General features: G+C 35.5%; 1 protein-coding gene across 2 annotated transcripts in view; it reads right to left on the minus strand.

Moving 5' to 3' along the window:
• The window catches only part of LOC122634385 (neurotrimin-like), a 244,353-nt gene that overhangs the window by 72,402 nt on the left and 150,417 nt on the right, over window positions 1-21,534 (minus strand). For both annotated transcript variants that reach the window (XM_043823280.1, XM_043823279.1), the window contains 2 exons: window positions 20,587-20,745; window positions 18,913-19,041 (listed from right to left, as the gene is read on the minus strand). In XM_043823280.1, the coding sequence (XP_043679215.1) occupies window positions 18,913-19,041; window positions 20,587-20,745 (288 nt within the window). The remainder of the gene's footprint in view (window positions 1-18,912; window positions 19,042-20,586; window positions 20,746-21,534) is intronic.

The raw sequence follows: 21,534 nt of genomic DNA on the forward strand, positions 1-21,534 counted from the left end.
TTTTATGTTCAAAACACGTAACATACGTTTCCTTGAATCTCAATGTCCATGTATTTAACATAGAACATGAGGAGAGAGAAAGAGAGAGAGAGAGAAAGAGAGAGAGAGAGAGTGACAGGGAGACCGTAATGAGACAGGACGAATGTTGGAAAGTTAAAGCGGTTGAAACTCGTGGTTGATGAATACTCGTGGTCAATGATCAGCAGGATAATTATGATATCACATAACTTTCGAATTCATTCATCTCCGTCCAGCGAGAGAAAGAGAGAAAGAGAGAGATAGAGAAACAGAGAGAGAGAGAGAAAGAGAGAGAGAGAGAGAGAGAGCGAAGTAGAAAGCGACACTAGACATCTTTACGAGACAGTATACGTGCCTGGAATGAGAAATTCAGTGGCTATTCGGTTGAGCCACGTTCCTATCGCGGTTATAACCAAGCTGACTTTGAGCCCGTGAGTAGAGTCCGAAATATTTGTGTAGTCTCAACAGAAATGGAAGATTCAAAAAGAGAGAAAGAGAGAGAGAGAGAGAGAGAGATTGAAACAAAATAAATTTTCCGTATTATCCTTACGTGAGAAAGACAGAATAACAGTCTTTTAACGTCTTCTTTCTGTTTTCTATTTTTTCGAGATGATTGCATTGTATAAATATACGAAATAACGAATGTTAACGTTAACACTTGCTATCATTTGTAACGTTGAAAAAATCCTGATGTTGTTCGTACAATAAAAAAAAAAAGGAAAGTTGAAATTTTAATTATAATATATATATATATATATATATATATATCGATCTAAACGTTAGATAAAAAATAATTCAATTGTTTTCGTTAAATCAATTCTCCTTGGTCCTTTTTTAAGATCAACCCTAAGTGATTTAACCTGACTAACCGAAATGAAACGATTATTTTACTAGTCATCATTTGTTTCAATCTTACAAGACGTGGGCTGGAGATACCCCTGTCTGGAGGGGTGAGGTTGGATGGGTTACGTTTGGTTCGATAATTACAGTGTCATATATCCTTCTGATTCGTTCATCGTCGTTTCACAAGTCCCAAGCTATCCAACCTCCGACGCAGCCTACGTGCTTAAAATCAAAGATTCACCACGTACCGGTTCGGTAGCATACTCCTTACCTGCAATAACGCGCCGACTTTGAATCGCATTTATGATGTCAGCCAAGCGGACGTTGATAAAGGATGCTGTGGATAGGATTTATTTTTTCTCTTTTCTTCTTTCTGTTCCTTCTTTACGCGTCCGTACCGTTCTGTTGACTAATGACCTCTAACCGTTCGAAGGTGAATATTAAAAAAAATTTTGCTTCTATAATCTCGTCACTCTTTATGTATCTGGTAACAATAAATACGAAAGAAAAAAAAAAAAAAAGAGAAGAAAAGGAATCATTCGATCGTTCAACGATTCAAAACAATCTGAATAATGGTGTAAAAGTATTTCTCGTTTTTAAAGGAAAACGAAGGAAAACGAGAAGCGAAAAATATTTAATACAGTCTGATAATAATTTCTAGTGACTTTTTACTTTTTCCTCTTTTTTTTTTTTTTCCTTTTTTTTCTTTTTCGAGAAAGAAATTACAAACGTGACAGAACGACAGTGTGACCCAAATAAAGTACTTAAAATCAAAATCGAAATTTTCGACGGGTCTCGACAAACTCTCCAATACGATAAATCGATCTCGACTGTCCAGAAATTTTCATGGACATTTTGAAATGAACAGTTGCGAGGCCGACGTATGTCAACGAAAATAATTTCGAAATTCTCGACTGGAGTAATTAAATCGGATAGGACAAATTTAAAACAAAGCAATAGCAATATGAGTTTGAAATTGAAAGATTTTCATAAAGAGAGAGAAAGAGAGAAACAGACAGAGGAGAGACAGAGACAGACAGAGGAGAGAGAGAGAGAAAGAGAAAGAGAGACAGAGAGAGAGCTTTTCACAAGCAGAAATACATCTAAACTCTATCGTGCTATTTCCAAATATGTTGGAATAACAATCGGAGTATTTGCATTGTTCGAGGATGATAGCAGCCACAAACAGGTTGGTTCTTGACATTTGGATGTATACACGTGAACGTACGAATAAGTGCATACAAATACACGCGTATACACAGAGCATACATAAATATATACATACATACGTATAAATATATATATATACACACACACACACACACACACACGTATGCATGTATTATAGAACGATGTTATATGGGCTGCGTTAAAGGCTATAACGAGTCCTCGTGCGCGGCAATAATTACAAGCGTTGGCTAGCCGCGGAAAGCACGCACGGATTGCGTTATGACATGATTATTGCAGCTCGCCACGATGGCAATACAGCGCAATGCAACAGTACAATACACTCTCGAGCGATAGCTCATGCCACGTGTTGTTGTCCACTCCACACGTAATTACCACCGTCGATGTTATAGTTCGTTCGTTCGTTTGTTCGTTCGGTATATTCGTATACACGTTTTGTTGTATTGTATATCCCTGTCTCTCTCACTATGCTTCTCTCTTTCTTTATCTCTTTCTCTTTCTATCTCCCTCTCTCTCTCTCTCTCTCTCTCTCTCTCTCTCTCTCTCTCTCTCTCTCTCTCTCTCTCTTAATCATTTATCCTCGTTTTCGTAAATCCCATCGATGTTTAGTATGAATCGAGTTATTGTAAATAGACGAAGGTTCGTAAAAAAAACGTGTTAAAAATCGTATCTACGAATTTCGTTTATTAAAGTGAATTGGTATTACGAGTCATTTGGTTTGAATGTTACGAGTTTATTACGATCGTTCAGGGTTTATTAACTCTCGTTTTTCGTTCTCATATTTCCATCGTGTATATTATATATATATATATATATATATATAACACATTCAAACATATAAATATAATACGTGCACATCAATAATTTACCTCATTTTCTTCGTGATATTTTTTTGCATACTCTCGATTTAAAAAGTAAAAAAAGAAAAAAAAAAATGAAAAAAAAAGAAGAATGCAGGGAGAAAAAAATTACGACGTTAAACGAATAGAATCGATCGGGCGACGTGATCCCGGGATCGAATGCTATTAGAATAATAATTATTGACGTTAATTGCGAACGTAATTACGTCGAACGTTGTGTCTTCGATCATAAATTCGTAAATTATTCCGAACGCTCGACTCGAAACAAGAACGATGATCGATTAATCGGAAAGCCTAATAAAGGCTCCTTACACGATACTCGAGATAATTACACGCGTAGGGAAGCCGATTGTGTTATGGCAAACGATTATTATGGCTGGTGGTGGTACTCTATACTCTCACCAAGTACCTACAATCTACAACACCGGTGTTACGATACACCAGCAGGTAATACGTCACGTTGTACGTCTATTCCATGTGTACGATTCTACGTATGCGTAGCAACATATAAACTCGAATCTCGCTCTGTCTCTCTCTTTCACACACACTGTGTGTATGTCTTTCTCTCTCTCTCTCTCTTTCTCTATCTATCTATCTATCTATCTCTCTCATATACACACAAATAGAGAAACACCCTGACCACCCTTTTCCCAAGCTCCGGGTTTTGTTCCAAAACGATAGGAACTAGAGAGACAGACAACTCGAGATAGAACGAGACAGTAAATGGGAAACACGATCGAGAGACTACAGGAGAGATAGAGAGAGAGTTTGAACACCACACACGGAATAATCCTGAAGCCTCGTCGTTCTAGAGAGAGAGATAAAGAGAGAGGGAATGAGAGTGAGACAGAAAGAGCAACAGAGAGAGAGAGAGAGAGAGGTCGTGGATCGTTGAACGGGCCACGAGGAATCTCCCGTGGGCCTCGTCAGTGTGAGACTCGTGATTTGTGAGACACGTGTCTACTCATTTTTATTTATTCTTTTATTTATTTCTTCCACTTCTTTCTCTCTCTCTCTCTCTTTTTCTCTGTGTGTCTCTCTTATATACATATACACTTCTTCGTGACATTTTTCGTTCGCCCGACGTTCTCACGTATTCCCACGTTACCCTTCCTGGCCGTGCCACGAATGCTGAAAGTAGATAGAGAGAGAGAGAGAGAGAGAGGGAGACTGGGAGAGGGAGAGGGAGAAAGAGGCAAAAGGGTAGAGGTGCTGAGAAAACACGGTCTCTCAGTTTTTCTCTAGCTTTTTTTATGACGCTGTTACGCGGCAAACCGAAAGATATAGTTCTACGAGCTTCAAGGAACCAGAAACGGAATGATTTCTCCCTCATGCGTTTTCCTATTCGTTCGGTTTCTATGATTTCAACGTTCCAATCTCTTTGAAATTTTCTTTATTTACAGTGAATTTGTTTGATTTGGAAATGGGGTTATTAATGAGATTGCCCTAATCGAAAAAGGTTCGTTCTCTTCCTTTCGTTGTCCAATGATACGATAGTTTCTTTCTTTCTTTAATGAATTATTTATAAATAATTGACTGGGTAAAAAAGAAAAAAGGATTCATAGATATTTAAACGTATAGTTAATTTTTGATAATTTCAAAAGATTCAAAAACATACACCGACATTCTCGAATTTAACGTTTCGCACTTTCATGAATATTCAAGATATCAAAGTCCGAGCAAGAAAGTTTTAATTATGGCCGGAACTCTGTAAACGTGAAAATCGAAAATTTAAAAGCACACTTCCTTCGCAGCGAGTCGTTTAAAGCGAGCTGAGATTTTTAAGAACGTTAGTCATTATCTATTATTCATCCTAGGAAGCAATTAGAACATTTCGTTTCTACGCATTTTCACAGTTTGAGTAACACGAAAATTAGTTAGTTATAATTTTATAAAAATAGTACAACTTGCAAGAAATATTATAATGATAATTAAAACGTGAACAAAAAAAGGAAGAGACAAAGAGAGAAAAAGAAATTAAATAGAAAACGTTTAAAAGGAAAACCAAATTTTTAGAAACCGTTTTCCTTTTCCTTTTTTCGAAACATTTGTTACATTCATTACTTTCTCTTGAAAAATAATAATTATTATTACAAAGAACAGAAAGAAATGGCTGAAAGAAAACTTCATAGGAAACACTTATAAAGTAGAACAACTTTAAAGAAAAGAAAAAAGAAAAGAGAGAGAGAGAGAGAGAGAGAGAGAGAGAGAGAGAGAGAGAGAGAGAGACAGAGAAAAAAAGAAAAACCTTGCTCGTTATTATTCCTTTTATTATTTCCCTTATAATAATACAAAGATCAAAATAAAAAAAAAATAAATAATAAAAGCAACAACAAAAGAAACAAAAAAAAAAAAAAGAAAGAAAGAAAGAAAGAAAGAAAAAGGAAAAACAGAAAAAAAGAAGAACAACTGAAGAAACGCTCCTCTCGTGCTGCGTTTTTTATTCATTAATTATTTTCCCACGTAGAATACGTAGTAGCAATAAGGAAGAAGAGCAAAAAAAAAAAAAGAAAAGAAAAGAAAGGGAAGAAAATCAAAAAGAAAATGATGGAAAGAAAAGAAAGAAAATTTTTAGGGAGAAGCTTCAAAGAGAAAGAAAAGAGAAGAGATAACGCATCGTTGGAGAAAAGCGTTGCACGCACGTAAGGTAAAGCTCGAGCAGCGGCACGAGCTAATTCGCGGTATGCTACCTCATAAAAATTCAACGCCTCTCGGAATTCATACGCGTCGTACGGCGGCGGATGGGTGGCCGCATTTAAAAAGGAAAAACAAAAGTATATATACCGGCAAACAGCCGGCGTCCAATGCTTCCCGACTTTTCCCACTTTTACCCCTTTATACTCTCCATCCCTATCCCTATTGCTGTTTCCTCTGCTCCTCGCATCTCTCACCACCCATCTCCCACGCCCACCTCCTACCTCCCACCTCCCACCTCCCACCTACCATCTCCTTTCTTCTCTTTCTTCTCCTTCTTCTCCTTCTTCTCCTTCTTCTCCTCTTTTCCCTCTCATCGTCCCCTTCTCCACTGTTACTATTACTCCCCTACCAGCCACAACGTCGATTTTCTATATTCGCACGACTTGAAAGAAAGAGAGAGAAAAAAGAAATTCGTTCGTAGTGCTTTTCTCAAAACCTAAATCGTCCGGTGGTAAAACGTACCCTCTTTAAGATTTCACTTTCGAACTTGAGTGTTCTCGTGTCTAGAGTTTCCAGTGAGAGCAGCAAAACTACTTCACAATTTATATCGACGTACGTACGTACGTACGTACGTACGTACTCCCAGTTCTCAAGGAAACGTCGAATTTTATAAGAGAATTTTTGTATTTTTCTATCTTTTTTTTTCTTTTCTTTTTTTTTTCCTTTTTCTTTTTCTTTTTGTTTTCTTTTCTTCTTTTTATGGAAATAAAAATTTATTACAAGTTATTCACGATGATCATTCGTGACGTGATAAAACACAATTTCTTGTTTATCAAATTGTTCAAGAAATTTCGAGAGACTTATATGGTAAGTTTAAGCGAATTAGATTTTATTTGGAGAATAAATTTTGCGAAGTAATTCGTGACCGTGTGTGCGAGCGTGTCTAACACGTAAGTGTCCGTGTGTATCTTCGTAAGATTCGACATCTCGTTCGAAAAAGTTTTTCTCGGACAGTGAACGCGTGCTCGTGTTAAATGTAACGAGTGTTACGAACGAGTCGAGGAATCTATTTAAGTCCTCCGAAATTGCCGGTGGCTCCGTCGAACCGAGACGATCATCCTGCTGTTCGGTGAACCGAAAACAATTGGTACAATGTTGTCGTTTCGTTGTTCGAAGGTTTCTTGTTCGAGGGTACTCTCTTATCCTTTTTCTTATTTTTCTATTTTTCTTTTTTTAGCTGTATCGCTAAAGTACATTCTAAGGTAATATCGTTGAATTTTTGATAAATGTTATTACGGTCTGTTGGAATAAAAAATTTCATCTAATAATTTCAAGTTCAAATTTGAGGAACGTGAATATCTATAAATAATTCGAAGTTGAAAGAGACTCGACGAATTTTATATGAGATTGATTTATAAGCTGATTTCTTATAAAAAAAAAAAAAGAATGAAAGAAATCATTTGAATTTGGTCTAGAATTTTTTCATTTGGAAAGATGAATATCCTTTTTATCTTGATAACAATTTGTGGAATTAGAAAATTTGTTGAATGACGTTCGGACGTCGTTTCATATTTTTTCTGCAGTTTTATTGCATCCTTTTATAACTCGATGTAATCAAAAGATTCTGAGACAACGTTTAAATACGTCGACAATTTTTGATACGATTCTTCTAATTTTTCTTGAACGAAACCGTCACTTTTCTTATTAATAATAAGAGATATAAAAGAGATGAATTTTTTACGAATACTTGACAACCGCAATAATTCAGACGAATAAAATATTTTAATCCGTTCACATTCACGAGCAATTTTTAAATGAAGAAACTCGCGACGTTTCGCGACAGCCAACGCGTCTCTTTCGTCGTATTCGGAAGAAGAAAGGGACAAATTAAAAATAAGATTTTAAAGTACCTGTATAACGATTATCAGGATTTTTGAATAAAAGTTAACCAGTAATAGGACAAGTTGTAAAATCGATAAATTCAATGATTCGTAACGAAGTAGTTTCATCAGATTATTCGTTACAAACTTTCTAGGCAAAGAAAGTGATACGAAAAAGAAAGGAAATAAATAAAAGTAATTTAATCGAGAAAATTTGAAAAAGAGTAAAGTATTTCTAATGATAATCACTCTAATCATCGGTCGAGATCTCTTCATCGGCACAAAATTCTCTAATCAAACTGCAAACGTATTCTAATCGCGACGATAACGACGATAGTCTGGATTACCAGTGAATATCGTGTCTAAGAGAGAGTGAGAGAGAAAGAGAGAGAGTGAGAGAGAGAGAGAGATAAAGATAGAGATAGAGATAGAGATAGAGAGAGAAAAAGAGGGGGAGAGAGAGAGAGAGAAAGCCGATTCAGCGAGTGAGCGTGTCAACAAGAAAATGGAGAGGATTCAAAGGTATTCTCATCGTTAGAATTTCGGTGTGTACGTCGCGTTATTTACACGTTCCACGCCACTCTCGTCGGTGGCTTTGCTAGCGAATCTTCATCATCCTCGCGTGGAACGGCAACAATGAGAATTAGGAGTGCAACCTGTACATAAAGTGAGAGAAAGACAGAGAGAGAGAGAAAGAGAGAGAGATGAATATAGATCTGTAGAAAGAGATAAAGTGATACAGATAGACAGAAATAGAGAGAGAAGTTTATATATATGTATGTATGTATATATGTATATAATATATATATATATATATATATATATATATATATATATATATATATAGAGAGAGAGAGAGAGAGAGAGAGAGAGAGAGAGAGGGAATAAGGTTTATTATGCTAGGATGGGAATTCTGCAGGTGTAAAATTACATTGAGCAATTGTAAGGTACAAGATAGAAATTTTCAAAATAATTAAATAAAAAGATAGCTATGTGGAACTTTAGAAGATCAGAGCTTCGAGGTGGGATTATTAATTAAAAGATAGATGGAAAAGTTTAAATTTAATATGAAAATTTACTGAAAGTGTGATTGAGAAAGAGGGGGGAAGGGAGGGAGCGAGAGAGAGAGAGAGAGAGAGAGAGAGAGAGAGAGAGAGAATGATAAACATAGCAAAATAATAATGCACAACTAGATACATCAGAGTTTAGAAATAGAATAGTTGATTAAAAATCGATAGAAAAATTTAAGTCAAGTATAAAAATATAGAGACAAATATGAGCTTACATTATCATACAAAAATAATAAAATAAAAGTATAAACTTTGATATAGTACAGAAGAATTAGACAGAAGAATTAAATGTATAAGTTCTATTAAATATCTTCAATTTTTAGACAGAGACATATATAAATATAAAACCGATATTAGAAGAATACGGAAAGATACGCATGCGAAAGGAACTATATAATCAAATAGAAAAAACAGCCATACGTATATGAGATTAGAAATATTACATTTACAAAATTTCTATTGAGTCGCATTTAAAAGGTTAAAGCTTATAAAGAGATATTTCGTATATATCTGTAAAAAAAAAAAAAAACAGAAGAAAAAAAAAATATATATATATAAAGAGAGAGAGATAGACAGAGGATGGATGAACAGATAGAAATAGAGAAAAAGAGAGAAAGAAAAAGAGAAAGAAAAAGAGAAAGAAAATCGACAAAGGTAGAGCAATGTCAGAGAAATCGTCCTCCCTCACACGAAGGGTCGACGGGTATGGTAGAGGTAGAGGTAGAGGTAGAGGTAGGACGCGTTAATGAGTTTTTCGAGGGACGTGCCAAGCAAGAGAAAGTCGAGACGAGAAGGCAACGACGACGACGACGACGACGACGACGACAACGACGACTACGACGACGACGACGACGACGACGACAACGACGACGACGGCGACGGCGACGACGACGGCGACGACGACGACGTTCGACAAGAGCTTGGAGTTAGAGAGGCACGAAGGTGTCGCGCGTGAGTAAGGGCAACCTCCTCTCGTTGCTGAAGTCAACGTAGAAAGCCGAAGAAAAAGAAGAGAGAAAGAGAGGAAAAAGAGAGAGAGAGAACTCGTGAAAAGGGACGCTCGAGATCGATCTACCAGTTTTAAATTTAAATAAACGCCAGCTCGTAGCCGATAAGACTTCGACGCCTTCTACCCTCCTCCTCCTCCTCCTCCTCCCTACTCCTCCCTTCTCCTCCTCTTTACCTTCTCCTCTCTCTCTTTCTTTCTTTCTCTCTCTCTCTCTCTCTCTCTCTCTCTCTCTCTCTCTTTTTCTTTCTCGTCTTCTTACTAGAGCAATCCTTCTTTCTAGCAGTTCTTATACCATCGCAGACCTTACGTACTAAGGTTCCTTATTGGACGATTTTTCCGCGATTTTCTTTCTCGCGAATTTAAATAGGATTCACCGTCAAACGTGTGAAAGGAAACATTTCAAACTGCGATCCATTCTACCTAGAATACCTTCGAACTGTCCCGATCGGTTCGCTGCTAATGTCTTAAATTGATCTACCTACGAAATTAGAATTGGCTATGTTCCTCCCTCTTTCTTTTCTTTTTTTTTTTTTGTTTTTATTTTTTCTCTTTTTTCTAATCGAGATTTGTTCTTTCTAAAAAAAAAAAAAAAAAAGAAGAAGAAGAAGAAGAAAAAAAGAAGAGACAAAATTTGAAATATAAAAAGAAGAGATTGAAAAAAGAGAACGTACTAACATTTCCATCTAACCTCGTAATAAATGATTAAAAAAGATATGTACTCGCAATTGCATATTCGAAAGAATAATTTACACGTTGGCTCGAAAAAATAGCAATTTGTTTTCGTACTTAACGTTGTGAAAACGCTATCGGACTTTTCCACTTTTCCATGATTCCGTAAACTCGGACTGGCTTTATTTAAAGAGGATAAAGAGTATAAAAATATCGAGGGAAGGTTTTTCAAACTCAAGGAAAAGCTCAAGCTGGGCAGGGAAAGCTATCGGATATCGAATAAATGACGATTAATCATAAACTTATCCTCGGATTAGCGTCGAGTGGAGCGCCAGCATATTTTTGTAGGTTCTCGAGTATACGAGAGAGAGAAAGAGAGAGAGAGAGAGAGAAAGAGAAAGAAGGGGGAGGTGGGAAAAGGGAGAAAAAGAATAGAAAATCGTCGGATAAAGGGAAATCGATGAGAATTCGAACGTTGAGATATATTCGTGATATTCGAGTCCTCTCTCTCTCTCTCTCTCTCTCTCTCTCTCTCTTTCCGTCACACACAATCACGTGCGTCGCGTTTCAAGCTGAATTCCAATTTCCCGCCGATCGTACAATTAAATTAGAATCGTCGGATACGATAAGCACCGTTGTTTCTATGTGAATTCGTCGACGAAAGGAATTCTCATTCGATACGATATATCCGACTCGAGTAGCTCTCTCTTTTCCGTTCTTGACGATAACTCGTGAAGATGGATTTTTCTACGATTATATTTTTAATTTGTTTAATCATTCCTTTATAATCCTCTCGTAAAATCCTGTATAGGCTTATACGTATACGTAAAGAACAAATATAAATATCTGATCGTCTCTATGGAAATAACGATTAATTGAATTAGAAAGAACAACAGAAGAGGAAACGATTTCATTGTATCCCTCGTGACATTCCACTCTCTTCAACCCTCCAACCAACCCTTTCATCTTTCATGAAAATTATATTTAATATTGACAAAAACAAAGATAGTTTTATTTTCGATGATCGATAACACATCGATTATACACGGTTCGACGCAAATAAATAAATAAATAAATAAATAAATAAATAAATAAATAAATAAATAAATAAATACGTAAAAATAAGAATAAGAAAAAGAAAAAGATCGAAGCAGACAAAAATAAAAATAAAACAAAACAAAACAAAACAAAACAAAATAAAATACGTGGGAGTGCTATAGCGTCTCTCTACATTGTACTCCTACAGTGGCAATCTCTTCAGCAACCTGTACACCCCCTTTTACCTCTACCACCCCTTTACCATCGTCCTATCCTATGGACCATCCAACGGTAATTTCGTTTCTGAGTTTGCAGGTGGCTTAATTTTTGCCGTAACACGTCTGTCGGTTGGGCGCCGGCCTCGGTCCCGGGCCGACCGAGATACGGCACGGATTTTTCTCGTTGCTGATTTTAATAACAGATTGCCACTGGTGCTACGAGAAAGTCGTGGGGTAAAGGAGGGGGATGGAACGGGTAGAGGTCGAGTCTGAGTCACTGCTTATACGTGACTACGTTCGAACCTTCCAACCTTTTCTTTTTATATCTTTTTCCTCTTCCTTTTTTTTTCCTTTCTTTCTTTTTCCTTCTCTCGTTTTCTTTCTTTCATTTTTTTTCCTCCCTCTTTTTCTTTTTCTTTTTCTTTTATTTTTTCTTTCTTTTCTTTTTTTCTTTTTCTTTTTTTTTTTTTTCGTTGGAAAAAAATTTTTTTCTTCACTTTCTCGCTTGCAGATCTGCAACTTCTCTGCATTTTCCTACAAACACGTTTCCCAAAAAAGCCAATAATTTCAAGCCCGCAAAATGGACGACAACTAACTGATAAACTCGAACGTTATCTTTTTCTTTCTAATTATACAAAAAAAAAAAAAAAGAGGGAGAGAGAGAGAGAGAGAGAGAAGAAAATAAATGGATTATTACTACGTACTGATAATATGCATAAATATAAATGAAATCCTCTCCTTTCCCATTGTTATACACACTAAATATCATTTTTTATTAATATTGATTGTTTTATATATGATCATAAATTTCGTATGCAAATTATGAAATATTATTGATTACGATGTTTATAAAAAAAAGATATATATATATATATATTCGAAATGATAATTATTTAACGATTCTTTTTCGTTTTTTCTCGTCTCGTAGTCTCGTCAAAACTTGTAAAACTTGTTTAACGATATATAAGAATACAAAAGAAAAAGAGAAAGAGAGAGAGAGAGAGAGAGAGAGAGAGAGAGAGAGAGTAGGGGAGGGAAAGTGGGAGAGAGAAAGAGAGAAAGTTCATTTCCATAACATTACCACGATCTTAACATCGAGCTTTAGCATATAGATTATATCACGTAGAACGTCCTTTCAACTTGGCTTCGAACTTAAAACGATATTTCGAGCGTGCTTGTAAAGAACGTGTAGGAATAGGTTGTTCGTATTAAAACATCGTAACACCTGCGACTGTACATTTCTTGATCATTTAATCCTTCGAGAGTAACACAAATTTTCATTACGTTAATCCTCTGGTTTATTATCTTTTTTCTTTGAATCGTTAAAATAAAATCGTTAAAATGAAATCGTTAAAATGCAATCGTTAAAATAAAATCCAAAGATATTAATAATCCTTGCAAATTAAGCTGATTATCAATAAACCAAATGACTTCAATTATTATCAACGATAATAATTAAATATACGACATAGTGAGAGCTTACGAAATCTGATTGACAATGTGTCGGACAATGTGTTCTATGTTCGTTGAATGCTTGACTCGTTCCACTTGTCCATTTGAAACGCTTTAGATATAAAGCTTTTACGTTTCCGGTCTGGTTTAATATTGAAACGTCAAATGTAAAGATTCACAATGAAATCGCAATTGTACTTATTGTCACAATAAATGTAAAATTACGATTATTCTTTGTCACGTTAAATGTAAAATCACGATATAATAGATATTTCGTTATTGATTAGTAATATAAAAAGAATGTGCAATCGTATCTACGTAAGTTATGATAAATATAACATTGCAATTATACGTTTCATTGCTTCGCGTTAATACGCGGAATAATCGGGATGAATGATCGAAAGTGTTAAAACTAATCCCTCATTTTCTTTTTTTTTTCTTTTTTTTTTTTTTTTTCTTTTCACCAGCTCCTAAAAAGAAGAAAACTTCACTACGAAAATAAAAGGGAAAGGACGGTTTTGTTTTTCTTGATCTCGCGTGACCGATAACGAGTCGTTTCACTTAACTACGCCCTTTGAACTGCCGGTCACGATGCCACGCGATATTAAACGCGTATGTAGTTAGCTACCCACATTGCTAAGTACGTAAGTTCCGGCACTGAATAAATTATTACACTACGGTTTTATTGAGTGCTTACGAATGGTTAATTAAAAAGAAACAGCGAGAGTGAGATAAGAGTGTCCCTTAGAAAAATTCCGCAGCCGTTTACATCAGATAAATAATTTAACGATCCCCACTCGAAACGAACTGAACACCTGCGAAATTAACTAAAGCTATTAGAACTTTTTCTTTTTTTCTTTTTTTTTTTTTTTTTTTTTGAGATCGTCCTTGAACTTGACGATAAAGAAAAGAAAAATCTTTCGAAAACAATGTCGACCATCTTTACGATAAAGTTTGCAGGCAAAAAGTGATCTAACAAAATCATTATTAACATGGTCACGAAGTGTCCTCAAAATCGTAAGAATGAATCTCCTAAGTAAAGAGAAATAAAAAAGGAAAAATAATCAAAATAAAAGTGTATTGCTATACGAGGGACAAACTTACGAATAATTTACGATATCAGATATAGAACATAAAAAAATTCTATTTATCATAATTATATTATTATATGATCGAGTCTCGTTTTTCTTTTTTTATCGCGTACTCGCTTACAGGTCAATTTTATACTCAAAAAAAAAAAAAAAAAAAGAATTTACGTTACACTTTCGCGTGAAAAGAAAAAAAGAGAGAGAGAGAGAGAGAGAGAGAAAGAGAAAAAGAAGAAGAAGAAGAAGTAAGAGATAGGTGGTGAGATCGCTTAGTTGGAGTTTTTTAGGTCGTAAAGTTGTAACGTCATCGGGGTGTAAAGGGGGAAGGAGGCCTTGCTAGAGATGGCTCTAATCTGTCGGGACGTTTAATTAATCTCCTGGTACGGTTGGTACGCGTAAAAACGTGCAAAATGTGAACGAGACCGGTCACTCTCCGGTCGCTATCTCGAATTATCCGCTTTAATTTGATAATTCTCTCGTCGTCGCTTTTATGATCTTCTCTCAGCTGCTAGCAATGTTCGACAGTTTTATGGATTATATCGATTATATGTTACAAAGAGAACACGAATTTTCCGGATAGGCTTGTAGTAGTCATTGTCCGAAAAAAAAAGAGAAGAAAAAAAAAAGAAAAAAAAAAAAAAGATTATCTTAACTTCTCGTAATTTTTTCGATCGTAACGAGGATCCTATCGATCGATCGATCGATCGATCGATCGAGAGAGAGAGAGAGAGAGAGAGAGAGAGAGAGAGAGAGAGAGAGAATGAGAGAGAAAGAGATCGTACTATGAAAAAGTTCATTCGCGTTTTTGGTAAAGTATAGATGAACGAATTTACATTCGTTGAAACGTTGAAGGATCTACTCTTGAAAAACTTCGATCACGTGAATTTAAGATGAAAAGTTTCGCGAAAGAGTCCTCGATAGGACGAGTTGAGAATTTTTTCTTTTTTTCTTCTCCCCCCCTCTCTCTCTCTCTCTCTCTCTTCGTGTCCGTCTTTTTCTCTTTCTTTTTTTCTTTCTTTTTTCTTCTTCTCTATTTTTTTTTTCTTTCTTTTTTTTCTTTTCCACCCTTTATACATAAAGTTTTCTAAAGTCCATGAGAGAAGATTCTCGGACGAGTCGATGTTAAATCTTGATAAGGCTCGGAAAATATTCGTACCTTTTTACGAGTACACGTATTTCTGTGGTTCTCTCTAAAAGAAAGACGAAAATCCTTCCGTCTTATGCCACTCTAACAAGGATTAAGATCGAGCGCTCATTTTGGATTATGTGTTTTTTTTTTTTTTTTTTTTTTTTTTTTTTACAATTATACTGTTTCAAGTTTTAACAGATGTTCGTTTCGTTTCGTACCACATGGCGATCTTATTTTAATAATTGTAATGGTTAACGATTTTAAGTTTGTTAAATTATATTTATCGCTTTTGATTTTGCACGATGAATTAATTATTTCAGTTAATTTTCGTATAGAGTCGATATTTTCATACACTTGTTGTTACTTTTATGACGTTTCGATAATTAGTTAGGTAAAATTATTCATTGCACGTAGGATTATACGAGATGGATACTTACAACGTGGTTAATTTCAAAATGAATTGAAAAAGAATAAATAACGACAAATATATGATAATAATGACGATGACGATAACTTCAATAAATAACCTATTAGATATTAAATAAAACGTAGAAACGTATTAGATATACTTGATTAAACGAACGAACGAATGGTTATATATAAAAAAAAAAAATGTTAACATTAAATAAACAATAAATATATACATACAGACACACGTAGCATACAAACAGATATACGCGTCTAATCTTTTGACATCAAATCCAAAGAAAAGATATCAAAAATTCTTGTCCACTTAATCTCATTGAAGAAAATCTTGATCCGAATACGTTAATGCATTCCGCGGATGCGAAGCTACTGCATTACTCGATCGCAATTTCACTTCAAAGCGGTCGTGTAATGCCCGTTGACAAAAGCCTTTAGCCAGGATACGGCTTCGAATAGAATTAAGCGGACGCCTAAAAGGATGATCCAGGTGGCTGGGTGCGCGAGCGCACCTACCCGAACCCGTACCCACATCCAGACCCACCCACACCCACACTCACATCTCTACCCGTACCTACATTTCCATAGGGAAAAGACTCATGGTAAAAACAATCCTCTTTCTCATTCTTCAACCTCTCGCAGTACCCCTACGTCCTTTACACCACCCACTCACCACCCATTACCACCACCAACCTCACACCACCCCCCCCTACAAGCAAAATGAGCGAGCAGGGACACACAGCGAACGTAATTCTACGCTCCTTTCCTCGCAATGTCGCCAAATTAATTAGCCTCATTTTAACTACAGAGATAATTCGTTGCTTTTCGAGAGAAAGAGAGAGGGGGGGGAGAAGTGTTCTCTCTCTTTTTCTTCCTTTCTTTCTTTCTTTCTTTCTGTATGTATATATTCGTTAACCATACTTCGCTATATTTCGAAGACTCTTTCTTTTCTTTTATTTATTTTTTTTTTTCGATCAATTTACTTTTTAAAACTCTATTTCATATCGTGTGTTCAATGAATCTTGCAAAAAATGTTTTAGAAATCGTACACTTTCGAATGGATTCTTTCATCGATCGATCGTGTTCCAATATGGTTTGTTATATATTTTTAATGGATTTGAGATATATTCATTTTGGAAATTCAAGCTTTTCGAATTTTCGATTTTCCCTGTTCGAATCTTTATTCAAAATTCGTAATACTAGGTGTACGCGTAGTTTCATATTTTATTACTCTTATTTAAGTTAACTTTTATTTGGCATATATCTTCACATTCACAGATAAGGGAATACAATTTTTATTTTTAATCTTTTACTTTTTAACAAGTCTAAAAGTGTATTCAAGTAAAAAAATATTAAATATTTCTATGCCGTCAGAATATTATATTTTCTCTCCTATGTTAACGGACATATAAAATTGAAATTCTACGCAGAAACTAAAACCCAAAAAAAAAAAAAAAAGGAAAAAGAAAAAGAAAAAAGAAAAAGAAAGAAAGAAAGAGAAAGGAAATAAAACAAAACAAAACAAAACAAAAAGAAAAAGAAGAAATGACCGATCCAACGCGTGCACGCAACGGAGCACGACGTTAAAAATTTATATTACAACTGGCAGAATTTTATGCAAATGTTCTCCCTTTGGAACGTCTACGGTAATAATAATTATTCTTTCACGATGAAAAAAAAAATTCACTTATGTCTTCCGACTCAGTCTCACATTAATTTCTATGTTACCGAACTGAAATTAGTGGAGTATCTTAAGCCCTAATTTCAGAACGATCTTACTGACGAATCTCCAACATCCAAGTGAACCGCGTTTCTATACCGCTTTAATTGCCTTAAAGAAGAGCTAGAGCTAGACAGAGAGAGACAGAGTGAGAGACGAAGAAAGATAGACATATATATATATATATATATATATATATATATATATATATAGAGAGAGAGAGAGAGAGAGAGAGAGAGAGAAAGTTAGATAGATAGATAGATAGATAGAGAAAGAGAAATAGAAAGAGAGAGAGAGAGAGAGAGTGAGAAAGACAGAGTCAGTGGCAGGAAGTAGGCGAAGAAAAGGCACGCGCCTGGTATTTAGGAGTGGCAGTAACGTAACAATAGGCCACTACAGAGGGTGGAAACGGTAATGGTGTGTCGCGGTTCGCCCGAGCTTACTTTTATGTCTCACCAGAGGTACTTCGAGCCCTTCTCTGTCTATCTCTATCTTTGTCCGACAACCGTGTTCTCTATCGTGCAATGTTAGAGAGAGAAAGAGAGAGAGAGAGAGAGAGAGAAACGAGCCGACAAAGCCTCGCTTTGTCGCCGAGCTCCTTTCTCTATTATTAAATTGTGTGTTCTTCAAGCAGCTCTCTCTCTCTCTCTCTCTCTCTCTCTCTCTCTCTCTCTCTTTCTCTCTCTCTTTCTCTTTCTCTTCTTCAGCACGTTGCTGGTGCATCGCAACCCAGAAGCAATAGCCTGCGAGAGCTTCGACAAAGAGAGAGAGAGAGAGAGAGAGAGAGAGAGAGAGAGAGAGACACTTATACCTTACCACGAATTCTATTTTGTCCCTATAAGGGACGAGAGCTTCCGTTTCTTCCTACACAGTACGTGCACCGAAATTCACTTTTCACGAATGAAAAAGACGAAACGGCTCTTTTCTGCTGTGACTTTCACGTGATTCGAGTTATATAAAGTTAGTTTAAAAGATCGATCCGAGGTAGATGATATCTCGTAGATGATTTCTAATATAGTTATATGTTTATATGCAATTGTTTCATTAATTCTCTATAACGTTATTATCTAACTTTCGAATCGACCCGCCTATTTATTATTTTCTTCTTTGGTTTTCAATTTTTGACTTTAATTTCATATCATTTTATTTTTGCCTTTGCGAATTATTTTTACCGCATCAGCCAGTGTTTTATATTTTTAATGCTTTTTATATTTTTCAAAGTATATGTTACAATTGGTATAAGTAATACTAAAACTTTATTTCATAACAAAAGTTATAGAGAGTTAAAAATTTGTTTGTTTCAAAAGCAAAATATCGAAAGTATAGGAAATCGTTTATCACGATCGATTAGTAGAGTAATCGAGTAAATATTACTATGAATGAGAAACTCTAATAAGGTTTGTCGTAAATAAAAAAAAAAAAAAAAATGATCACGTAATCCTCCTTGACTCGTTCAAATTTGAACGAATGACCTCGACAATTTTTTCTCCTTTTTTTTTCAGATCATATAAACATGTCCCTAAAATTGCGATCATGGATGATAATTTGGAAGAAAAAATTACCGAAATAAGAAAGAAAAAAGAAGACGAGAGAAAGGAAAAAAAAAAAAACAAAGAGAATAATGAATAACAAGTAATAAGCAAAAATTGATTATTACACGTGTTACTTACAATCAACGGACACCTTGATCTGCTTGCTGACCGTAGGCGGAATACCATTGCTAGCGATGCAGAGATAAGCGCCCATGTCTAGTCGAGAAATGCGCTCCATTTCTAGCGTCTCTCCCACCCATTCGAGCACTGTAATTGGAATTTAAAGGGCGATTAAATCCACCGCGATAAGTTTTCACCGAAGAGCGAGAGCGAAACTGAGAGACAGAGACAGAGAGAGAGAGAGAGAGAGAGAGAGAGAGAGAGAGAGACAAAGATAGAGACACATAGAGATAGAGAGAGAACGACAGAAGCTAGACATTAATTCGATACCTTCCGAACGGAGATAACTTTCCATTCCTTTTCCTCTCTTCGCGTTCACGACTTTTCACAGATTCGAGTTAAAAAAAAAAGAGGATATAAAAATATACTCTCTCTCTTTCTTTCTCGCTTTGTCTCTCTTTCAATCAGTATACACGTCGATTTTAATCAATCCACACGTCAAGACCCACAACACATTCTTTCTCTCTCTCTTTCTCTCTCTCTCTCTCTCTCTCTCTCTCTCTCTCTCTCTCTCTATTCCTTTTTCGTTCTAATGATTAAGAAGAAAATATTCCCAGATAATTGACATTTCGATCGAAATATCATGTGATGCCTTCATTAGCAAAGATAATTATATATATCACGTGGCCTGTCAAATTATATTTTTGTCTCTATCTTTCTCTTTCTCTCTTTTTTCGAGATATGTATATATATATATGTGTGTGTGTGTGTGTATGTGTATGCTCGCCGACGTTAATAGAGAAGAGGAAAGCTGACTCTCCCTACCGAGCAGATTTTTTTCGAAGCTTCCACATTTCATCTTTGAGAACGGTGAGTGTCATTATTTTTAATTGCCGCATACACGTAGAGGTCGTCGAACCTATCGGAAAGCAGTTCGCCCTAAACCTACGTTTTCTCTCTCTCTCTCTCTCTCTCTCCCATGTCCTTTCGAAATGCTTCCCTCTGACGAATCAACGAAAGCCGAAATTCCAGATGAAATATCTCGGATTCGTGTAAACGACTACGCAAAGGATTTGAAAACGTTTAAACCGAACGCAAGTTCTCCCTTAATGCCGGCGTACGGTTCTTTTTTTCTTGTCTCTTTTTTTTTCCCCCTCTTTTTTCTCTTTTTATTAATTTCCAATGCATATCCAAATTATTCTAGGCTATTCGAAAAATATTCGGCTTTCAAATCGGTATCGAAAATTTTTTTATTTTCCAAATATTCCCTGCACGAGTCTACGAAAATAAAATCAACGGTGGGGAATAAACATTGCAATTATACTTGAAAGCAATCGATGCCAATCTACATACGCGTATACATACATACATACATACATACATACATACATATATATATGTTTACATGTTAAATTTATTTGTTAGAATTAATTAATAATCCTTTATAACATATTTTTAAACAATCGACCTCTTTTTCTTCATTACTAAAAAAAAAAAAAAGAAGAAGAAAAATAGAAAAAAAAAGCAGAAAAAATTTCACCTATCTGTAATTACATATCCGTATATTAATTATCGTAGAATAAATCCAGCATGGGTAGATAAAAAGTTGTAAAATAATTCCTAGAAAGAAAGTTTCGGATTACCCTATCCTAACAAAAAAAAAAAAAAAGAAAGAAAGAAAGAACTACTCACCGGAAAGACTTTTATTGATCGTGATTTTCGAATTGTCATCTCTTTTCCAACGAATGCTGGGTATTGGACTTCCGGTTGCTTTGCACGTCAAAGTTACGTTTGCACCCTCTCGTACTATAGCATCTGAGGAACTCTGTGAATCGTCGATATTCGGTGGAACTGAAAAAGAAAAGAAACTTTCGTCGGTACATGCTCGGTCAGTAGTATACTATAATACGATAAAATTTCCATGGGAAACCGACTAACCAGCGTTGAAGAGAGAAAGACGAAAATAAAAAAAGAAAAAAAAAAGAAAAAAAGAGATAGAGAGAGAGAGAGAGAAAGACACGTTGAGATCGAAGGAACTACTAAAACTAAATCGATATCATCCTTCTCTCTCTCTCTCTCTCTCTTTCTTTGTCTGTCTGTCTGTATGTCTGTCTGTCTGTCTGTCTGTCTCTCTATCTTTCTTTCGTTCTCGCTCTTAAAGAATCTTCGTAGAACGAATAATTTATAGATACGTTCATTTAAATTTACGAGCACACAGGCTAGGAATTTCGATCGAAACTTCGCTTATTCTCGCCTCGGCTGATTATTTTTCAATTCCCATTGAGCGGAAATACTCGATCAGTGTTCTACGAAACTACGACGCTGTATATAGCCCGCAAGAAAAGGCTATTTTCGAGGTAAAATAGAATTCTATCTAATATAGAAATGTAATATTCTAAAACGTAGCCGTTTTAATGATTAATCCGATTCCGAGATACAAGATTTAGATCTTGAGATAAAGATCGTCGGGCTATTTCTCATTTCAAATTCAAACTCAAATGTACGATTATTGGATAGAGACAGTTTCTCTCGAAGGGACAGGATTACCTATTTCAACGTTTTACCCATGTGCTACGCATATCAAGAGTTGTAGAATCGGTGCGAACTCGATGAAAACTTTCGATAGAAATTGCACTTTCT

This window comes from Vespula pensylvanica, chromosome 14 (assembly GCF_014466175.1).
Source record: "Vespula pensylvanica isolate Volc-1 chromosome 14, ASM1446617v1, whole genome shotgun sequence".
NCBI classification, from domain to species: Eukaryota; Metazoa; Arthropoda; class Insecta; order Hymenoptera; family Vespidae; genus Vespula; species Vespula pensylvanica.